The sequence below is a fragment of the Vigna umbellata genome, chromosome 3 (genome assembly GCF_029865625.1).
Source record: "Vigna umbellata cultivar VRB3 chromosome 3, Vumbellata_1.0, whole genome shotgun sequence".
NCBI lineage: Eukaryota > Viridiplantae > Streptophyta > Magnoliopsida > Fabales > Fabaceae > Vigna > Vigna umbellata.
In genome coordinates this window covers 44441274-44464221 of record NC_142167.1, presented here as the reverse complement: position 1 = coordinate 44464221, position 22948 = coordinate 44441274, and the positions used below count along the sequence as shown (strand labels likewise).

The window sequence follows — 22948 nt, the reverse complement described above, 5'->3', positions numbered from 1 at the left end:
GCCAGATCCCTCTGCATTCAGACTTCTATCATCAGCAAACTGAATCTTTCCTTGTGTAGCCCCTTGTATTCTCACAAACCAATCCTTCCTTCCTGTCATGTGGGTGGAACACCTAGAATCTAGGTACCACACAACATTCTCAGATGAATCATCCTCGGTTTTGGCCATCAACATTACTGCCTCCGAATATGATTCCTCATCTTGGGCCAGATTGGCCCTCTTCTTGGGCCAGATTGGCCCTCTTCTTGGGCTTGTTTTTAGCACCTTCACCTTTCCAACACTCTTTGGCATAATGGCCAAGTTTCTGACAATTATAGCATTTAACTTTCCTTTTGTCAAACTTCCACTCTCCATCTCCATTCTTCTGGTTCTTCACCTTTCTTGACTACTGGACTCTTCTCCTTGCTGGTCCTGTGAGTCTTTACACTTTCTGCTGCCTTTTCCTCCTTTCTTGAACCCCTTCTTGCCCTTAAACTGTGATCTGGCCTGTAGGGCCTGTTCTTGACACTGCTTGCGCTCATTGATGCGATACTCATGAGCTTCTAATGAGTGCAACAACTCCTTAATCTCCATGGTCTCCAGATTACGAGCTTCTTCAATAGCCACTACTACATGGTCAAATCTGGGTGTTAGGGTTCTCAGAATCTTATCCACAATGTACTCATCTGAAATTGCATCCTTGCATGCCCTAATTTTGTTCACCAACTCCTGCACTTTGTCAAAGTATTCTGCCACAGTTTCATCCTCATCCATTATCAGAATCTCAAACTGTCTCCTCAGTTCCTGTAGTTTTATCTTCTTGTTTTTGTCTCCATCACCATATGTCTTTACCAGAATGTCCCACACCTCTTTTGCAGTATCAACCTTGGAGATCTTGTTGAAGATCTTTGGGCTGACACATTGATACAACAGAAATCTGGCTTTGCTGTCCAGTTTCACCTCCATCTTGTAACTTTTTTTCTCCTCTTCAGTGGCTCTTGCACCCAATTCAGGTAGCCCATCTTCTATAAGCTCTGAAACATCCTGGAAGCCAAAAATGGCTTGCATCTTGATGCGCCAGTCATCAAACTGCTTCCCATCAAACACTGGTAACGATCCTTGTATTCCTCCAATACTTGTCATCCCTTTCTTGCTAGAATCTTGCAGTTTCTTTGATTTTTACACACCCAAAGAAACCTTCTTTCTCCTCTTCTGGATACACACAATTCCAGTCACCAATCACACACCCACTGTACACACCAAGAACCACACAACCTATGCTCTTGATACCATATTAGACGTAAGGGCATAAGAGGAAAAACACACAACATTTAAATGTTATTATATGAAAACATGTGCTGGCAAGAAAGAGAAACAAATATCTCTGCTAATAAGCCTCTAGAGAGAAGGCAGAGAAAAGCGACTCGCTAGGGTTCGTCCACACGCACAAGCCGGTGAAGAAGATGATGATGGAAGCAACAGAAAAAGAGAGAGCACAAGACTACACAAACAAGGTACTGAATAAACCTCTGTGTATTTCGTGTGTGTGAAAAGTATGAGATTATAGCTTTTATATGCATGAAACTTAAAGTGAATGCTCTGTTTTTGTTTACTCTAACAAAAAAAACAGAAAATAAGAAATAAGATGAATTGCTTAAGAGATAAGAAGAGTTAATATTCTTTCTTTGAGTTTAAGGTGTTTTAAGTCTATAAATTTGTGTTTCTTTTATTATATATATATATATATATATATATATATATATATTATTCTTGTAGTAAGTTAAGATTATGTTAATATAACTGCAATACTATATACAACTACAAATTACACAAATTATGTATGGAGGAAATACAAATTTATGTATTATAATTAAGGACGACAACAAGTCACGACAAACAAAGATAATGGTTATTCATTACCAGATTCACGGTAAAATTTGATACAATTTTTTTAAATCCACGAATATTCGTGGATATCCATACATTTTTTAAAACAAATATTTTTTAAAATGTTATTAATAGTATAAACAATATTTTACAGAGTTCTCGATGAATTTGGAAATCTGAATCTTGATTAGGATTTATAAAAATTTGGAGACGAAAAACAAATATCTGGAGATGAAAAGAAAAAATTTGAAGAGAAACAACAAGAGAAAAACCTAATTAACGACAATAAGGAGTGATGGTCAACACTAATAAACCTAATAAAAGAAACTTAAAATTTGGGATAAATATTAATTTTAATTTTTAATGAGTAATAGATACCCGTAGGTAGGGATAGAATGATACTAGTCCGCGACCCATTAATAAGGTTTTAAATTATCCATTGTCCATTATCTGCGATTCTCGTTTTATGTATCCATTTACTACTCAACGAATTTTATCCAGGATATTCATGGGTATGAATATTTTTGTCATTCACAATCACAACAACATCTATCTTCCTCTTGATATTCTTCAACATAACATTTATAACTCATCATATCTAAGAATTTGGTGGATATAAGGTTATTTTTCAACTTCATGACATATTGAATGTTAGTCAATGTTCAAGTCATGTCATCATGCATCTTTATCTCAATAAAACCTATATAAATCATCTTGCATGAGACATTTTGCATATGTCATTAATTGTCCTATGGCGTAGGCTAGATGCGCCAAGTCTCAATTGGATAATAACATTTGGACTATTATGTTCTTAAGTAAAAAGAGTTGTGTCATAACTATTAGTTTTAACTTTTGACATAGTGATAAGTTCTCAAGTTAACAAAACCATTTTTCCTTTGATGGAACTAGAAATATCTACAAATGTCTTTTAGGTTAGCTTTTGTCTTCTTATATTTCTTGTCATTCATGAAGACTAACAACCTAGATGACGATGTGCCATCATCATTCATAATGCATTAAGTTGTAGTTCCATTGCATAGAGGATCAATTTAATCTCTTCAAGTGTGATACAATATTTAGCAACACCCAAAGAACTTACTGAGTTCTCGTAAGTTGTTGAGAAAGGTTACCAAAATCATAGATGGATCCTCAATTTTTTTTAGTTTCACATTGATGTCTTAGTTTTGTATAAAAACAAAATTGAACTTGAGATGAGCTTTTGGTAGTGTACTCTCGTTTACATTTAGTATGAAAATTCATCTCAACAAGATATACAAATAAACTTCATTATAAATAGCTTCTCTAACTTTAGCCACTACACTATTGAAGACTTATCCTTTGTAATCTCATAAAGAATCTCATTTTAATATAGTAAAAGGATCATCAAATGAGCATTTTCTTCTTACTGCTAAAGAATTTGCATGTGAGATATAATTTTGGAAAGTAATGCCCACATGTCTTGACGCTTGAGGAAAACCTTCATCATCTTAATTCTTCATAGACTAAATTTGTTCTTCTCATTAAACTTCTCAATCTTAAAAGCGATACTCATTCTTTTGTTAGACCTTGTGACAACAAATGCGAAAAAGAGATCAAAATTTACTTTGATGCCGATTTGTTGTGCACGAAGTTTTAAATTAAGTCAAACAACATATGAATTGTGCAAAATGACAGTGTGAATCAAATCTAATAAAGACTTATAACAAAAAAACAAGCAAAAAGTTAGAAATAGATAAATTAAATCCTGTATTGTGGACGATCAACATTAAGTTGCATCTCAATCTCGTTCCATTTGAATAACTCGCCTATATGAAGAGTATAAGGTATAATAAGAATTAGCTAGAGTTACAAATAAAATCCTAAATAAATCATTCGTATAAAAAAATCTATCGTGATCAAATGATATAACTCTTCATCATTAAACAACCTATCAAATAGTTTAGTATTCTAAAATCCTATAACTATAATTGTTGGAAGTCCCACATCGACTAGAGATAAGGCCAATTTATAATATATAAGTGAGGTGCAAACCTCACCTTACAAGCCGGTTTTGTGGGGTTGAGTTAGGCTTAAAAGCTCACTTTCTAATATGGTATCAGAGCCAGGTTAGTGCCTATCCTAGCGAGTTCTAAGTGGACATTTTATTCTTCTATTCCACCCGCAATCGGGCCGCTATTGGACCATCCAATTTCTACTATCACGCACGAGATGTCTGAAGGGGGTGTGTTGGAAGTCCCACATCGACTAGAGATAAGGCCAAATTATAATATATAAGTGAGGTGAAAACCTCATCTTACAAGCCGGTTTTGTGGGGTTGAGTTAGGCTTAAAAGCTCACTTTCTAATAATAATGTGAAGGCGTGAAGGAAGAAAAATTTGTAATTGTTCAAATGAGAAAAGTTTGATGATAATACGTACTGAGAATATTTCAATTAAATCCAATGTTTATCCCAAACTACACTTAAATTTAAAAATAAGATTAAAAAATTTAAATTATATAAATTATGACTACAAAATTATAATATCGCAATCTGACTTGCACTTAGTAACGCTACTTGAAAATTTTCATTCATTTATACGCTCATCACAAACTGCATAGAAAAATATTAGGCAACATTAAATATAAAATATCACCATTAAAAAGTTATTTTCTTAACTAACAATCTAATACCCAAATACTTCAAAAAGGCATAACAGTGACACCAAATCTTAAACCACTTTAATATTTGTACGTAATCACATCAACATTTTAATGACAGGAATTACACACATAATAATATATTTTTCATAAATCAACTATCACTCATAAATCATTATAGAAAAAGAAAAAAAAAAACACCATTTTAGTGAATGTGTTTAACATTCTCACATCACATGATATTATCATAGTTTTCTTTTTGAGATGAAATAATTGATTTGTCTGAAAATGTATTGATGAGTCCAAAGTAACTAGAGGCCAAAGAAGAAAGGAAATATCGTAGTTGGTGTTAACCTTAGATAAATGAAGGCGGGAAATCGATTCTGCGTTTGAGGTTTGGTTAGGTTAATGCTTCATAAATAGACAATACCTAACCTAACATGGTCCCACCTTTGTTCTCCCATGAAAATGAAACCTTCTTTGTATTCAATGTCAATGCAAACCAATGTCTTTTCTTTTGGACTCTTTCAAACTTTCTATTCAGCTCCCCCTAAAGGCTACCATTCCTAAGTGGGACCCCACAACCATTTTTGCCTCTATTCTTATCCTTCAAAGTCCTTTTCACAATTAACAATTAAATAGCTTAATCATATTCATCAAAATATATTAGGGTTTTATGTCAATTGATTGTTATCATATATATTCCTCTAAAGTACCCATCTCACATGCCTATTTTCTCATCATTTGTTGCATTTAATTTAAAGTATATCATGATGTTAACCAAGTAAAACTTTAAAATAATTATTCCTTTCTTTATCATGTCTTCTTCACAAAATTCAACTTATTTTTCATATGCTTCAATTGTTATATGCTAATTTTTTAGTTAATATTTATTATAGATTAATGTTTCATTATTTATAAACTCTTATTTTTATCGAATTTAATCTAGATATCTTTGAAATAAAGTATACACTTTTCAATAATTTAATTCTGTTTTTAGATAAGAAAACAATTACATTCTAAAGCTAAATAGGAAAGATTCACTCATAATAAAATTGTCAAACATTAAAACTAATAAGAGTTTAAAAATCTAAATAACATGTAATAAAAAAATTGAATATAATAGTTGATCAATATGAAATATTCACTCTCAGATGTAAAGAATGAATATTGGGTTAAATATGTTTTTCGTCCCTAAACTATTGGCCGTTTCTGGTTTTCGTTCCTCTTTCAAAATAAGGTATATTTCGGTCCTTATTCTTTTCGAAACGTTTGTTTTGAGGACTAAAACGAACGTTTCAAAAAGAATGAGGACCAAATTGTACCTTATTTTAAAAGAGAGGCGAAAACCAGAAACGACCAATAGTTTAAGGACTAAAAACATATTTAACCGATGAATATTTATAAACCTTTTTAATTTATAAAAGATATATGAACAAATTTTATTGATATTTTATTAAATAATAATTAAAATACACATACATCTTAAATAACAATGAGTTTATTATTATTTTTGACCTATAAATGGCATCGGTCAAATTAGGACGGGTGTGTACAACTCTTATTATATTTATAAACTTTTTCTTTTGCTTTTTATGAACTTATGTATTATTATTATTATTAGAATTAAAAATTTAAAGAATTTTTTTTATAAGATAAAGTTAATATTATTGGAGACGTTGTACTCTCATCCACCATAGAAAGTCATGAATTGACTTTTGTTAATAAAGGAATAACTTTGGTTGAAAGCAGTGTACGTAGAAGACAAACAAATAAACAAGTTTGAAAAAGAAAATAGCATCCTAGTAGTCTAGTAGAAAATTAAAGCTCCCTATAGTTATTATTATAATGATCTAGTGAGAAATTAGGGCATCCTAGTATAAGGTCCAAAAGATGAACAAAATCATAACATTCATGTCCACCTTAGTACCACCGTCTCAAACAAAAAAATATGTACCGACTATACTTTGCAAGCAACTTTGTTTCGACATTTTTGTGTTTGAAATAATAAAATAATAATAACGAACAAATAAATAAAGAAAATCATGAATGTTATCAGCATGATATAGAACAAATAACATTAAAACATTATCGAACAGGAAAAAATATAAACAAAATAATTCATGCAATTTTCTATTTATTTAATTTTATTAACTATTGCTTTATCTCAAATATAGATATTTAAATTTTATTAGATATTATTCATTTGGTAGAGATGTTTCTAAGATAAATTATGAGATTCTTAAGAGTTACATTATTGTCCCACGATGAGAGAGCACGAGTTCTATTTAAAAAGAGAAATATTCAGATATAAAATATTTTTTTAATGCTTAAATCATTAAGAGTTAAAATGATATGTATAATACATTAATAATGAAAGAATTGTATAAGAATTCGTCTTTATATAAGTTTTCTAAGTTATAAGTAAACAAATATAATATAATAAACATATTCAATTATTTGAAGATAATTAAATATTATATAATCAATTATTATATTATAATATCTTGAAAATATATATAATAAGTTATTATACATAAGAGAGTTGTGTATTTTAGAGATATTTCATGATATATTGTGGATATGTAGAAATATAATGAATTATTTGATTTTAAGTATTTTTGAAATAATATAGTTAGAGTTAACATCATATTTAAAGTAATGTTTATTTTAAAACTTGGGATTCTTTACGATTTTGTTCTTAAAAAACATTTTAAATAGTTAAGAGAAGAATGTGTATATAAATTGTTATTGATCTCGACTTCTAAACAATGTAAAATTGTTAGATGTACTAGAATAAGTTCATCCGTGAAGATTAATAAGAAAAAGTCAAACGTGAATCTAATTTTCATGTTGAGTAAAAATAATAAAGTTAAATATCATATAAGAAAAAAAAACTCATATATAATGTCTCCTTAATGAATATACAAAAAAAACAGACTCATCAATGATATCAAAGTCAGACTTTAGTGATCAACTTAAACTTTTGTAACAAAAAGGACAAAATACAATAACGCCATCAATAACAACAACGATTTAAGTAGATATCACCGTACAACACACACAAAAACAAATTAATTTCTCACTTCATCAAATAGAAAAAAGTTTTTGTTCACCAAATAAGTTGAACTTTTCTTTAAAGAAAAAATGAGAGAGTTAAATTTTCATTAAAGATATAATTTAAAATAAATAAATAATAAATTTTGTTTTAAATAAGTTATGTTAAATTATAATAATTCGTGTTCACCATTAATACATTCTTACATGATGTATTATTTGAGAAAATAAGATTGTAAAACAACAATAAAAGAATTAATTTGTAAGTTAAATAAGTCTATACATGGATTTAGTAAGTTTTCCTTGACAATAATATAAATTGATTTCACTCAATCTAAAAAGGATTACTTTCTATTCACTTATGATTTTAGTTTTTCATTAATCATTTTATTTGTCTATGTGATGACATCGTGTTAATGTACCTTAATTTTTCTTGTAATAAGAATGTAGACTTGATATTAAAATTATTGTTCAATGTGAATATTTTTAGTCTTTCATTTATGTAGACTGAGAAATTGTTAGGTTAACAAGATATTATTTAAGTCAAATAAAATATATGTATGTGTGTATATATTTGTTAATAAAATTAAGGAATATTCATTGATATTATTTTCATTATAACAGTGGAATTTAAGTTTTTGATATATTATTGTATTAAATAAATGAAAATAAATATTTATTATCATAATAGTTTTTTTTTCTCTGGATTAAGTAATGGAGTTTACAACTATATATATATATATATATATATATATATATATATATATATATATATATATATATATATAAGTGAAGGGTTTGAAAAATAAAAAATAAAAATCTACCATTCTACCCAACTGAAAAAGCTCAATTTCATACTCTTATATTTCCATTGTATTCAATTCAAATCATTATTTACTAATTTTGCACTATGGTAGGTTGATTGAGTTAGAAAGGTTGATTTTCTTTACTTTTTGTATTAAATTTAAAAAGAAAAACGAAACGTATTTTATATTATTTAATATTTGAATAATCAAATAATTCAATATTTCAAAAATAATTTAACTAAAGAATAAAGGAGTATATTGAATAATATTTTTATCATCATTACTAGTGTTTTTACACTTATTTTTATACGTTAAAACATATAATTTAAAAAATAAAATATAAATAATTTTGTAAAAGTAAATTGAGTAGTCAATTATCCTTTTAGTTGATTATAGAAATACTTTTACACCGTTATGTATAATTTTAATTTAACAAAGAATTAAATCGTTTACCTAAAAAGAACATAAAAAAAAACAATTATAAAAAAAATTGTATCGTTCATATAACGATTTAAATTACTATTATTATTTAATAATCTTGATTAGATTAAGCAAAGTGTCTCAGTTTTAAATTCAATAAACAAACTTTATCTTAATTCTTACAAAATTAAATTTAACCAACGAAAATTGAAGAGATTAAAATATTAAACACGAAAATCATAGAGTTCGAACAGCTAAGTTAAAGAAATATAATTGAAAAATTATTAATATTTATATAAGTAATAAATTTTAAGTTTAATTCAATTTTATAAAATTAATTTGTAAGATAAAATTTATGTTTATATATATTTTAAATTTTATTTATTTATGATCGAGTAAAACTTCTAAAAGGAAAAAAAAAAGAATATTTTATTTGTTTATGTGATGACATCGTGTTAATGTACCTTAATTTTTCTTGTAATAAGAATGTAGACTTGATATTAAAATTATTGTTCAATGTGAATATTTTTAGTTTTTCAATACTTCTTAGACTGAGAGATTTTTAGGTTAACAATATATTATTTAAGTCAAATAAAATATATGTATGTATGTATATATTTGTTAATAAAATTAAGGAATATTCATTGATATTATTTTCATTATAACAGTGGAATTTAAGTTTTTGATATATTATTGTATTAAATAAATGAAAATAAATATTTATTATCATAATAGTTATTTTTTCTCTGGATTAAGTAAGATAGTTTCTCATAATATATATTTGTAATGGGAATTCAATTAAAAAACTAGGAAAGAACATTTTTTTTTAGAAAGAAAAAACTCACTTTGGCAGTATGTGTAAAAAGGTTTGTTGCATTTTTTATTAATTGTGTGATTTTAGTGTTTGAAAAGTTTATGTCATTTTTTTTTATATTATTGTGGTGGAACTTTATTCATTTTGTATTTTAAGTAATGGAGTTTACAACAAATTAATTAAGGATATATATACAAGTGAAGTTGGGTTTGAAAAATAAAAAATAAAAATCTACCATTCTACCCAAATGAAAAAGCTCAATTTCATACTCTTATATTTCTATTGTATTCAATTCAAATCATTATTTACTAATTTTGCACTATGGTAGGTTGATTGAGTTAGAAACGTTGATTTTCTTTACTTTTTGTATTAAATTTAAAAAGAAAAACCAAACGTATTTTATATTATTTAATATTTGAATAATCAAATAATTCAATATTTCAAAAATAATTTAACTAAAGAATAAAGGAGTATGTTGAATAATATTTTTATCATCATTACTAGTGTTTTTACACTTATTTTTATACGTTAAAACACATAATTTAAAAAATAAAATATAAATAATTTTGTAAAAGTAAATTGAGTAGTCAATTATCCTTTTAGTTGATTATAGAAATACTTTTACACCGTTATGTATAATTTTAATTTAACAAAGAATTAAATTGTTTACCTAAAAAGAACATAAAAAAAAAACAATTATAAAAAAAAATTGTATCGTTCATATAACGATTTAAATTACTATTATTATTTAATAATCTTGATTAGATTAAGCAAAGTGTCTCAGTTTTAAATTCAATAAACAAACTTTATCTTAATTCTTACAAAATTAAATTTAACCAACGAAAATTGAAGAGATTAAAATATTAAACACTAAAATGATAGAGTTCGAACAGCTAATTTAAAGAAATATAATTGAAAAATTATTAATTTTTATATAAGTAATAAATTTTAAGTCTAATTCAATTTTATAAAATTGATTGGTATGATAAAATTTATGTTTATATATATTTTAAATTTTATTTATTTATGATCGAGTAAAACTTCTAAAAGAAAAAAAAAGAATAAAAAATTTATCTTTGAATAATAATTTGAGTATCCATTATTTATGCATTATTGAGGGATGTCTTAATCATCGTACACTTGGCGCGTTCAAGGTGACATCAGAAGGGAACCACATTGAGGTGTGGGAGCAAAATGAACCGACAGGATTCTCTTTCTCTTCTTCTTGTGGATCAAGGAACCTCCTTCATTCATTCACATACATGTCATGCTATCATATCATATCATCCATCCACGAACAAAAACAAAATCACAATGTGCTGTGGCTAAGGGACGGTGCTCTTTGGTGGGTCATACTTTTTGAATTTTTCTCACATAAAATTCATTTCATTTTTATAAACTTTTTACTTTTTTAAGATTTAATTCTAATTAATTTTTATATTTTTCTATTCAATTCCTTTATTTAATTTTTTGAGTTAAGTGTGTAACGTAAGTATTTATCTATCCTATTATTTTAGTTTTCAATTTGTAGAATTGTAATAATGTTAGCGAACTTATCTATGTATTTTTTTAATGTTTTTAAAATTAAGTTTTTCGTTTTTTTTTCTTGGAACACTAAATTAACTAGATAGTGATTATTTATTCTTTCTTGGATTGTTCTTTGTAGATAGTGTGAGTGGATTACACAGGACAACCAACGTGAACCGTTGATTCGAAATTGGCAAATTGATTACGCAAGTGCAAGCATATATATGGTGAGTCACTGTTGTACCATAGAGATGTTGCAATTGAGGTGGGACCCATCTTTGCCTTTCGACACGTGTGTGGATTTGCATGACCCTGAGATTGAGAGCATCTTATTTCTATAGGCACAGAATTTGATAAAAATTAAGGAATGAATATAAAAGAATAGAGAAATAGATGGAGAGATTTAAAAAAAAAAACTTTTAAAATTTTGTGAATAATACGGTGATTAAGGTAAATTAAAAAAATATTTTAATTAAAAAATAATAATTATTAATTTATTTTTTGTTAAAAAGTGATATAAATTTAAATGTAATTGATAAAAATTATATTAAAATAGAATTAAATTTGTTATTTATAATTTAAATAAATAAAATTCTAAAAGTAAAATTAAAATTTATAAAATAGATGTGTAGGAATAAATTTTAAATATATTTTGTGTAACATCCAAATTTTTATTATATTCAACTATTAATTATAGGATTCATCACATTTTTAATATTACAAAACAATTGATTCGAAGAAAACATATAAATTTATTATGGATATGACATATAATTACAAGTTATATACATATTCCACACTATCAAAAGATATACTACACTGAACTAAAAGTGTAATATAATATTTATTAAACAACATGAAAAGTTATAAGTCCTATTCTAAATTTCAACTTCGTCACTAACTAGCACATGCTTGCTTGAGACATATTTTCATCTGCACATACTATTAAGGTGATTATTGTCAAAAAGATTATAACACACAAACAGACAACACAAAAGCAATGGTAAGCTAAAGTACTAAATAACTTTCATAAAATTTTAAATCAATTTATAATGCAAACATAATTCAAATCAAACCAAACAAAAATATCCATATTCACTCTAGACTTCGACCATACAAATACATGTATTGATATCAGACTTTTGGGGACCTGTACCAGTGTATGGTGGAGCAACTTGCTCAATATAACAACAATGCCATACATCAAGGTTAATCCGTTAAACACGTATGATCAAACTGACCTTAGGCTAGGGTCACCACACATGCACAGGTCCCCCAAGAGTTCGACATAAATACATGTATCCATATGGTTAATTCTAGAGTCTAGATATATGTATACGAATTGGTTTTGGATGGAATTGGAGAATGGAATTGTTATATTCTTAATTGATTGAATTGCGTGTTTGAGTCTTTTAAAATTAGCTTACATGTTACTTATGTTTGTTTGTTTTGTTTGAATCTTTCTTTTTAACAACGATCACCTATTTGGTGTGAGCAAAGAGAGATATTTCAATGGAATAGGTGTTGGGTGATGAGGGTTTTGATGCTTAGATAGATAGAGTAACTTGTTTTAATTTCACTGTTTTAAAGAACCTTTAGTTCATTTTTATGATAACTTGTATATAAAGTTTGAATTATGGTTATATTTTTAGATAATTATAATCATATTTTATATGTTTCCTTTAGTTAATTGTTCTTATTTATTGAAGATGTGATGATTCCCCAATAGTATTAAAACTATAATTTTTGGGATGTTACAAGATTTATGAATGTAATTCTTTTTGCCCAACGATATTAACATTTATTGTCATGACAAACGAAAAAAATCACATTCAATACAATGCATAAGTTTTATTCCTATCAACGTCTTAAAATGTTAGTATGATTTACCATTTGTCACACCAAAAAATAATTAACACACTTGAGTGAAAATGACTATATTCATGGATTTATTAAGTATGAAGACTTAACAAGAATAAAGTTTTAGATAAAGATAAAAGTCAAAGATTATATTATAATGTAGAAAGTAAAAGCATAATTAACCCTTAAATAAATAATAAAAAATTCAAAACTAATAATAACAATAAATCTAAACCCATCAATATGCCCAACAAACATATCGTTAGGATATGCTCTAACCTGGCTCTGGTATCATGTTAGAAGTGAACTTTAAGCCCAACTCAACCCCACAAAACCGGCATGAACCCGTGGGACTTCCAACACCGGTTCAACGGGTTAAACCCGTGGTGATAAAGGAGAAGATGTTTCAAGAGAGAAAAATATTATAGGTTTATCTATTCAAGACTCTAATATTATAAATAGACAAGTGATACAAAAATTATCAATATTAAAAACTTATGTGTTCGCCTTTTACACATTTTTTGGATTGCACTTGGATTGTATGATATTTTTTTATTTTGAATTATCTTTGGAGTTTAACATCATTTTAGTGTGACATTTATTTATATTTGAATTAAAAAAATTAATTTTTTTTATTTAAAAAAAACTTATAATTAAATGAGCTAGTGAGTCAATCCCTTTAACCCACCAACTTGTAATGGATTGAGTCGGGTTCGAATTTTTTCAGCTTGCTAATAAGTGAGCCGAGTTGAGTTGGCTCACTAAGTGACTAACTCGTGATAGGGCCGGATCAAGCTGGATTACCCGTTTTAACAACTGTACTTGTATATACTAGCATCTTAATTATATAATATTCAAAATTATATAATATTCAAACCTTGAAACAAGAAAACAAATTAAGAGTTCTTATATAACTAAACTAACATGTTAAATTTGAAGAACTAACTAAATCTACATAATTTAATATAAACTTCTACAGTTTAATTTATCCGATTAGTATAATATTTTCTTAAATGACCTTTAGTTTCAATTAATATTTTTTTAAACTTTAATACGAGTGACAAAAGAAAGTTTGGGTTGATTCACCGGCCTAGAATCTATCAAAATTTGACGGATCTAACCCGTGTCAACTATTTTTCTAAACAAAAACTAATTTGAAAAATATTTTTTTGTTACATTTCGTAAAAGATAAAAATATACAATAATATTATAACTTAAATTATTAATATTTATAAATCAAATTGTAATTATTAATTATAATAAAGTAATTTAACATGATAATAATTATTAAAATTTATTCTACTAAGTTTAATAAATGAACAGTATGTAAAAGATGAGTAACTAGCCCGTTTATCACACCTAGTATTATCTCTTGGTTATTTTGTGTGGATACAAATTTCTTGTATGGATTTATTCATTCACCATTAAATATTGTCAGTGGATGAATATGGTTGGTGGGATACAAAATTTAATGCAAGAGATCTTGGTGAAGGAAAAAGAAAAAAGAGAAATTATTTAAGGTTTGAAGATGGTGATAACTCCTAAAAAGGGGACAAACAAAACACTTGTGTTTGACTTTAGAGCAAAGACTGACTCCAACCAATGTACCAAAAAATAAACAAGATAAAATCATACCCATATTTCAACTAAAAGGATAAGGATAACACATTTTCAATCATCATTTTCTATTAATTGCCTTTACAAATCTTCTTCTCTATATTGCTTTAATATATTCTATCATCACATTAATTTGCCCTATTAAAGAACTTAGTTGATTTAAGTTAATTATTGTGTTTAATTTTCTATACTTTTAAGTATGAAGAATTTAATTTTAACTATAAATTATAATTCTTTAACTTAATAATAAGTGTTTCGTCTAATAATTAATATCGAAATCAAAGTTTATGAAGTTTGATCATCGAAAATTAATTGTTGAAGACAGTATTGTTATTGATGAGATCATTTAAAAAGAAAACAGTTAATTTCTTTTAAGTATAAAATTTTATTTATATGTATTTTTCTAAAATATTTATAGAAAGTTATTTTAATGTATATAAGTCTGAAATGTTTATAAAAAAGTTGTATTTGAATGTATTGTAAAAGTTGAATACAAAGTTGTATACTTTATTTATTTTTATTTATTTTCTCAAAGGAATTTTTTTTATATAAAATATACTTGTTAAATAAAATTAGTGTTTTCAAATTATTTAACATTTGTCTTACAGTTTTAAAACCAAAATAAAATAATAAGTAAAACATCTCTATTTTATATTTTCTATTTAGTTTTTTTTAATCAGAAACTCTTAAATTTCATGCATAATACTTAAAATCTTTTGTCCATAAACCGACCCTAGTATTATATTTATCTATTAGTTTTGCTTTTCCTTCATACTTTCTAAATTTTATTTCTGGTATCTCTATTGTCCAAAAGTTAATTTTTAAAAGTTATTTAATAAAATAATTTTTAAAACACACCCGTGAAATATGAACATAAATCTCCAACAATTTTAACGACCATGAATGAGTATTTATTTGTTGAAATTATTGTATGAATTTTTCTGAAAGAATCAACGGAAAACAAAAATTATAGAATTTTTCTGTTAGATTTCTATCAATAATAATTAGCACAAACGAAGATGTTCATGATAAAATACATGTGTTGTCTTTTTAAGTAAATCTATTTATTTTATTCCAATTATTTGAAACCCAAAAATAAATTTAGGTCTTTTATTTCTGAAATATAATTGTTTTTTACTTCTACCTTTAAAATTTTTCATCATTGTAAGAGATCTTTGTTATTTAGTTTCAATCCTTTCAACACATTTTTTTTCTTATAGTTCGTTGGTTTTAAATATATATCTTCAAAAGGTTTAAAAGGGCCTAAGTAAATGATACCCATGTGATACAGATTAAAGTAAAAGTATATAAATACAAAATTAATGAGATAGATCATATTAAAGATTAAAACTTTATAGAACCAAATGATAAAGTTTTTTAAACAAAATATAATTCAAGAAAAAAAAAATACTTAAACCTAATTTGAAAGTGAAAGATAAGTTTTTTTTTTCTTTTTTCAATTTCTAAGGTTTAAACTTATATATATATATATATATATATATATATATATATATATATATATATATATATATATATATATATAAGTGAATTTAACCACACATTTCTCCATCATAAAATCAACTCATTCACTCACTTACACACACATATGAACTTTATTAGGGCACCCTTTTACATATTCAAATAAATATAAATTTTTTATTTCATTGGAACATGTGGCTGTAAGCTCACCACAATAGGAACACCACTAAAATAGCAATAGCTAGTTGTGTGATTTATCTTTTGTGGATTCTTGGTTTGTGTCACGGTTTGGGCAAGAAAAGAAAAGATAAGGCATTACATGAATTAGGGTTTTGTATCTAATTTTGAAGAACACCATTTGTTGAACCAAGAAAAGTAAAAAAAAAAATCACAAGACATGGGTAGACAGCTGTTAAGGTTTGTTTTGTTTCCCTTCAACTTGATTAAAGATAGAAGAATTATACGTGTAAAGAAAAATATGCACTTCATTTATTTTTTTTTTATTTTTAATTTTCTTTTAAAAGATAAAGAAAAGACAAGTAGAAGATATCATTCACCAAAATTGGGTCTTGGTGGCATCAACATGTACATGCACTACCATTATAGGCATAAACACTTGCTTTTGCATAAGAACTTATCTACACACACTTTCGTCATTAAAAATGGTATTTGAGCTAACATAGATATCCACAGACACAAGTAGATTAGATTATAAGTCTTCTTCCATAGATTTCTTGTACTGTTCCATTTGTTTTTAATTCTAACAAGAAAGATTCTTTTTAAAAAAAGTCAACTTCATTTGTATTAAGAAAAAACAACTTTGTTATTTTTTCTTTCATGCACCCAATTATTGCTAAATGCACCTCCATACTAATAAAAAACTTTGTTGGAAATTTTGTGTTGTCTCTGTTGTGCATTCAAAATAGCTGATTTTAATGTTTTAAAATATATTAAAAAGAATTATAATATAACTACATAAGTTTTTTTTATACTAAGTAGAAGATTATACCAAAAAATTTAATAAAACACTTGAACTCGTTGTCAATCCTATAATTATTATCGTTGGACCTTCTTTTTTCATTCTCCTTGTACCATGGTGTCATTTTTATTATTGTTGTTGTACTTTATTTCTTTGTTCTCATTATTCTATGTTATTGTCATTATTGTCATTGTTGTACCTTTTTTCTCCATTGTACTCTATAGAAAAAACAAAAAAGAAAAGATAGAGTTTGTTATAGGGAAAAAAACGAAACAACCTAAAAAATTCATTTTCACCAGGGCAAGAAAAGGTTTTGGTATTGGTAATTTTGGATATTGTACATCGGTTCAACAATCAAAGCATATTCGGACAATGTAAAAAATGATGGTTTTTTTGCCTTAGTTATGAACCAAAGCATAAAATTCACTATTAGGCCTCAGTTCTACAAGAATCGACGCATAAAACCATTAACAAATAATAAAAAAGCACAAAAAACAAAAAAGAAAACAAAAAGAACAAAAAACCACTCATAAACGATGTTGATCGATAGCGAGAATGGAGGTGCTCAACAAGTGGACTTCATCGACAGAAATGGAGGTCCTTGAGAACTCCTTCAATGACACAAACAAAGGCGGAGGAAGCTACAATTGAGGTTATGGAGTTTGCGAAAGTGTAATGGATTTCACTAGAGGATTTCACGAAAAGAAGGAAGTTTAGTGGCTATGAAGGGTGTGCATTACGTTCGTAGTAGAGGAAAGAAAAAGAAAACTACAAAAATGGAGTTGACACCTCTCCAACTTTCATGAAAATTAACCCTAGACAAATCATTAGGTTTTGGTTATTAGAAAAATTGAAGCCTAAAGACTAATATGCTTTGACTTTACTAATAACCCAAGCCTAAGACGTTTGCGCTTAATGACAATTTTGAAATTTTAAGAAAACTTTAGGCCTCAGTTCTTTAACAACCGAAGCATATAAAAACTAAAGCCTATATACCTTTATGTTTAGATAAAATAATTTTTAAAAAATGTCAATCAAATCACAAAGGCAATATAGGTTTCACTTCCAAACAACCGAGCCCTAAAAGTTTGCAAAAATTACAAAAATGTCACCATATATGTTTTATTTGTTATAAAACTAAAACATATAAGACAATTTCAAAAGCCAAATTTGCACTAATGTTTGGAAGATATAATTTATTTTATGAAAAATTTACTCTAAAAATTGTTTCAAAAAATTCATTTTGAAATTCATTTCATGTGTTCAGAAAAACTTGTTTCAAAAAGCTTATATTGGAAGATGTAACATGTTAAAAGTTTATTTCAGAAAATTTAACTTTTATTTTAGAAAGTTTTATCCACAAATCTCATTCTTGTTCACATAAATCCTCTTTCACAAATCCTATTATGACAATTTCAAAAAACTTATTTTGAAAGACTTTGGAATAAATAATCTAAAAATCATTTTTTTAAAGAGTAAAATTGTCGAAAAGGGAGCCCTTTAAGCCCTTCAAACCAAGTAACTCAAAATAGTTTGATAATACATATATAAGTGTTTTTTATGATGATAATTAATGTTCCTTTCTTTGTTAAATAAGTTATGAAACTAGGTTAAATTCTATATGTTATAAATCTATAATTGATTAAATAGTGATATGTGATGAGTGCTAAAATTGTAAAAAATGGGTTTCACTCACTATTTTAATTGATTAAGAAAAATAATTGATCGATTAAAATTATGTGTACATGTTAATCGATTAAGAAAATAATTCAATCGATTAAAATGGTCTGTTCCACACTAAGAAGATTGCTCTCTGTTTTAATTGATTAAGAAAAACACTTAATCGATTAAGATAATAATCTAATTGATAGATTTGTGCTTTTGTTATATACATTTGTTTCAATTCTTTGCACGCATGAAAACATTTGAAGAACTAGTGAAACAAGAACATTGTCTTGAGTGGTCTTGGAACATTCTTGGAGAAGCCAACATTGATTGAGAAAATTCAAAAGTTCTAAGCTTCCAAGAGTGAGAGGAATATCAAGCAAGAATTTGCATATGAGTTCTTTGTAATACCTACACTTGTGGTGCATCAAGTTTTGTCTTTTTGTAAATTATTTGTGTATTATTGTTGCCTTTGATGTGTAGGCAAGACTCTTAACGGGAGTGTGTATAGCCTTATCTTTAGGATTGTGTTTTGTTGTGATTGAGAGAGTAAGAGTACATAGAGTAAGTCTTGTACTCTATAAATCTTAACACTTGATATTAGTGAATTTCCTTCCAACTGAGGTTGTTGGAAGAAGACTGGATATAAACTCTGAAGAGTTGAACCAATATAAATCTTGTGTTATTTTCTTTCACTAATCTTTCTAAATATGTGAAGTGTTAAAAGATTAATTGAAAATGACCTTATACACCAATATTTTTTAAAGAAAGTTAAACGAGTTTTCAAACTAATTGACTCCTCGTGGTTGATATATATTGTGTCAGAATTTAACAAAATTAATTATTTTAAAAATAATAAGAGTGCAATTAGAAATTATGTGATACAATAAAAAGTAAAACTAGAAATCCTCCTTTTAATCATCAATAATCTAAAAATGTGCTCAATTTAGATCGAGAGTTGCTTCCTCCTTCACCACACAGGGCTCCCAGCACCTCCCCATTCTTCTTTTGTCCTTCTGCAAAATTTTTAATTTTTGTTTTTACTTTCACCAATATCTAATCATTTCATTAAATCTCATTAATGGTTTCCACTACCGTATGAATGCACCCACACTCCATCACTTCCATGGAAATTAAATTGCTCTCCATTTTCTTCTACCCTACTGTGATTCTTCAAAACAATACTCGTTTAGATCTTAGGAGCGCAAGTGCAAGTGGGCTATTCACTAAGCCCACAAATTCATAGAAGCTTTGACTCCTTTTTAATTTTTTGCAAGGAATTTTGCTTTCTTTTACTTTTTTATTTCAAACGAACGAAAACTTATTTTAAATCATATTAATGAAATTGAATAATATTAATTTACTTTTTAAGAAAACGTAATGTTAGTTATTTTCGTTTGTATTTCATTTTCCGGCTATAATATTAGACAAATTAAAAAATCTGCTTCCCATTTTCTCCTCATTCTCGAACCCTAAAAAAAAAGGAACTTTTACACTAATGAATGAATTTTACCTTTACTTTAAACATAAAGCATTTAAAAGAGACAAAAGAGAGAGAGAGAAATTTCCACACTCTGCTCAATCTTCCACTCTTTGAGAAAGAGCTTTTGCAATTTTGTGGAACACGAGATATTATAATTCGTAAAATAATAATTAAATTAATGATTAAAGAAAACAATAACATTTCACAATGATAATATAACTTTTTTATATATACAATTATTAGTTCTAACATGCTAATTCTTTGGAAAAGAAAAAAAAAAGTTAAACTCACGATTTATCCCTTTCTATTTTTACGATCAAGTAAATTTTATATTTTGATCACATAAGTTAATAAAAAAAATAAAAAACTGATACAGAAAAATAACACAACTTAGACCCTTTGTTTAATCTCTCTAAAATATTTTAATTTTAAACATAAATCTAATGGCCTATTTAAATTTTAAATTTTTATAAATTTGTGTATTTTTCATCGAGGTTTTGTTAATTATTTTTGTTTACACACTTGGTTATGTATTTATTTAAAAATTTCAATTACATCCTTAGATTTTGATTGTTTTTATTTGGATTATATTTTTTAAAATATGATGTAATTTGTTTTTTTTAATAATTTGTTTGTTAATAATTATATATTATAAGTGTAGTTAATATAAAATGATATCAAAATAATACAAATAATTTCTTTTATTATCTCAGTTATATTATTTTTAATTAATCACAAAATTTTATAAACAAAATAATAATTACACTCAATTATAAATGTTATAAAAAATCTTAACAAAAATATTAAAAAAAGACTTAAATGTAAATTTTTTTAATATGTAATAAAAAATAATATAATAAATAATTAATAGAAATTGATATAATTTTTTGAATATTTAATAAATAAAAAAAATTTAATAAAAAATTATTATATCATTATATAAAAGAGATTCTCTTTCTGATATACACAGTCTACTCTCTCTTTTTGTTCTTTAAATAATAATTTTTTTAAATTAATTTTATCAAATTTATCCAAATATTTTCAAACTTAATCGTTTTGATATTTTTATTTAACTACTTTTTAAAATTAAAATAACTATTTATAATAAAAAACTATCTACAAAATAAATAAAAATTATTTAGAGTAAAATTATATATTCTAATTATACTTTATTATTTTATGATATCGTTATGTATTTCCAGTAGTGAATTGAATAGGAGTACATATAAATATGAAAACTTGAAAGTTAATTGAAGTTAAAAAATATTATAAAGTTAGTGATATTGTTTTTAAGAATAAAATGAAAAGTGGAAATAGAAAAATGAAAAGTATTTTAACTTTGCATTCCACAAAAGGAAGAATAAATGTACATTAAAATTGAAAAACATGGGCACAAATCCTAATAATATATTAATTTATTGTTCTTTATTGTAATGTCTTCTTCCTTTAGCTATCACACATTGCTTCACAAGCTGTTTGAAACCTTTCTTTGGACTTTTACTTATTGCACTCCCCTTTGTTAACCACACTTCCTCCACCTGCAAACAAAGCTTTCACACAACACATTAAGCACTATCATTAGGTTACAACTATAATTATCCTCTACGTATTAATCATCGTTAACCCAGATCACACGGTGGAGATACCTTCAGCACTCGATCCTCCACCTGATTCAGCCTCTCTATCACCGTTCCCTTCGCTTCCGTCTCCATCATCACGTTCTCCATCGGACGGCACTGCTTCTCCAAGCTCCTCGGGGAGAAATCGACGGAGGACACGCGTCCATCACATCCGCCTGTTGGTGTGGATGCGCACGAGCTCTTTGGTGATAGATTGCACCCTCTAATTTCCTCCAATTGCCTCAACTGAGTTTTTTTTTTAAACATAAAAATTTGTCCTTTAAAACCACTTAAATTTTTTACTCTGATAAAAAATCTTATAAAAAAACATACTTTATTTTTATAAAAATCATGATTTCTTGTCTAATAATAATAATCTAAAATCATGTTAAAAATAGTAGAAAAAAAATTAATTCAATTAAAACAAAAGGGACCTAAAATAACAATTTTAAAAAAATTAAATATATTTTTAATCTTTAACTTGAACACAAAATGATAATTCGTTCTTTCTAAAAAATTTAATACATTTTGTTCTAAATTTTAAAAATAAATAAAGATAACTATTTACTATATAAACAATTTAAATGCTAAAATGTATTTAAAAATATTTATTATAGTTTTCAAAGAAGAATTGCATAACCTAATAATTAATTAAATAAACTATATTAAGCTAACTAAGCAAAATAAATTCACTATAAACATACCAAATTATCCAAACGATCAATCCTTGAGAGAATTGGTTCCTGAGTTGCGGAAGCCATTTTCTGTCACTTTCCCAGAAAAGAAAAAGAAAATTTCTTGTTCTTCCTTGAAATTTATGAATGTCTTCTTCTTCAAGTTATAACACTTTTTTTTCAGTTTCAATTTTCATGCTACTTTCATTCATATAAATAACGAAGAAGAAAGAGTGAAAGTATGTGTTCATAATTCCGTGGTGCCACGCGTTCAGCTCTTACTGTGGGCTGCCACCTCCTACTCGCATCCTCTGCCACGTGTAAAGATGACGTGTTACCGTTTGAGACGGTTTTCAACGCTGATCCATTGGCTTAACATCACGCACTCCAAGGACACGTGCACGCCATGCATGAAATAGCCAAGGACACGTGTCCTTTCACGTGA

The 22948-nt window shown here is 26.7% G+C and overlaps 2 protein-coding genes across 2 annotated transcripts; both read right to left on the bottom strand.

Moving 5' to 3' along the window:
* Window positions 1-372: 372 nt before the first annotated feature.
* LOC148202622 (uncharacterized) lies at window positions 373-1122 on the bottom strand. Its single transcript, XM_088109662.1, has one exon. It carries the CDS (start codon window positions 1120-1122, stop codon window positions 373-375), a length of 750 nt encoding a protein of 249 aa, XP_087965788.1.
* A 20459-nt stretch (window positions 1123-21581) lies between these two features.
* Window positions 21582-22806, bottom strand: LOC148202621 (uncharacterized). The gene is made up of 3 exons (XM_088108399.1): window positions 22534-22806; window positions 21857-22075; window positions 21582-21748 (listed from the first exon to the last, which is right to left on the bottom strand). The coding sequence occupies exons 1-3, from the start codon at window positions 22588-22590 to the stop codon at window positions 21626-21628; spliced, it is 399 nt and encodes a 132-aa protein (XP_087964525.1). The 5' UTR covers window positions 22591-22806; the 3' UTR covers window positions 21582-21625.
* Between the last annotated feature and the right edge of the window lie 142 nt (window positions 22807-22948).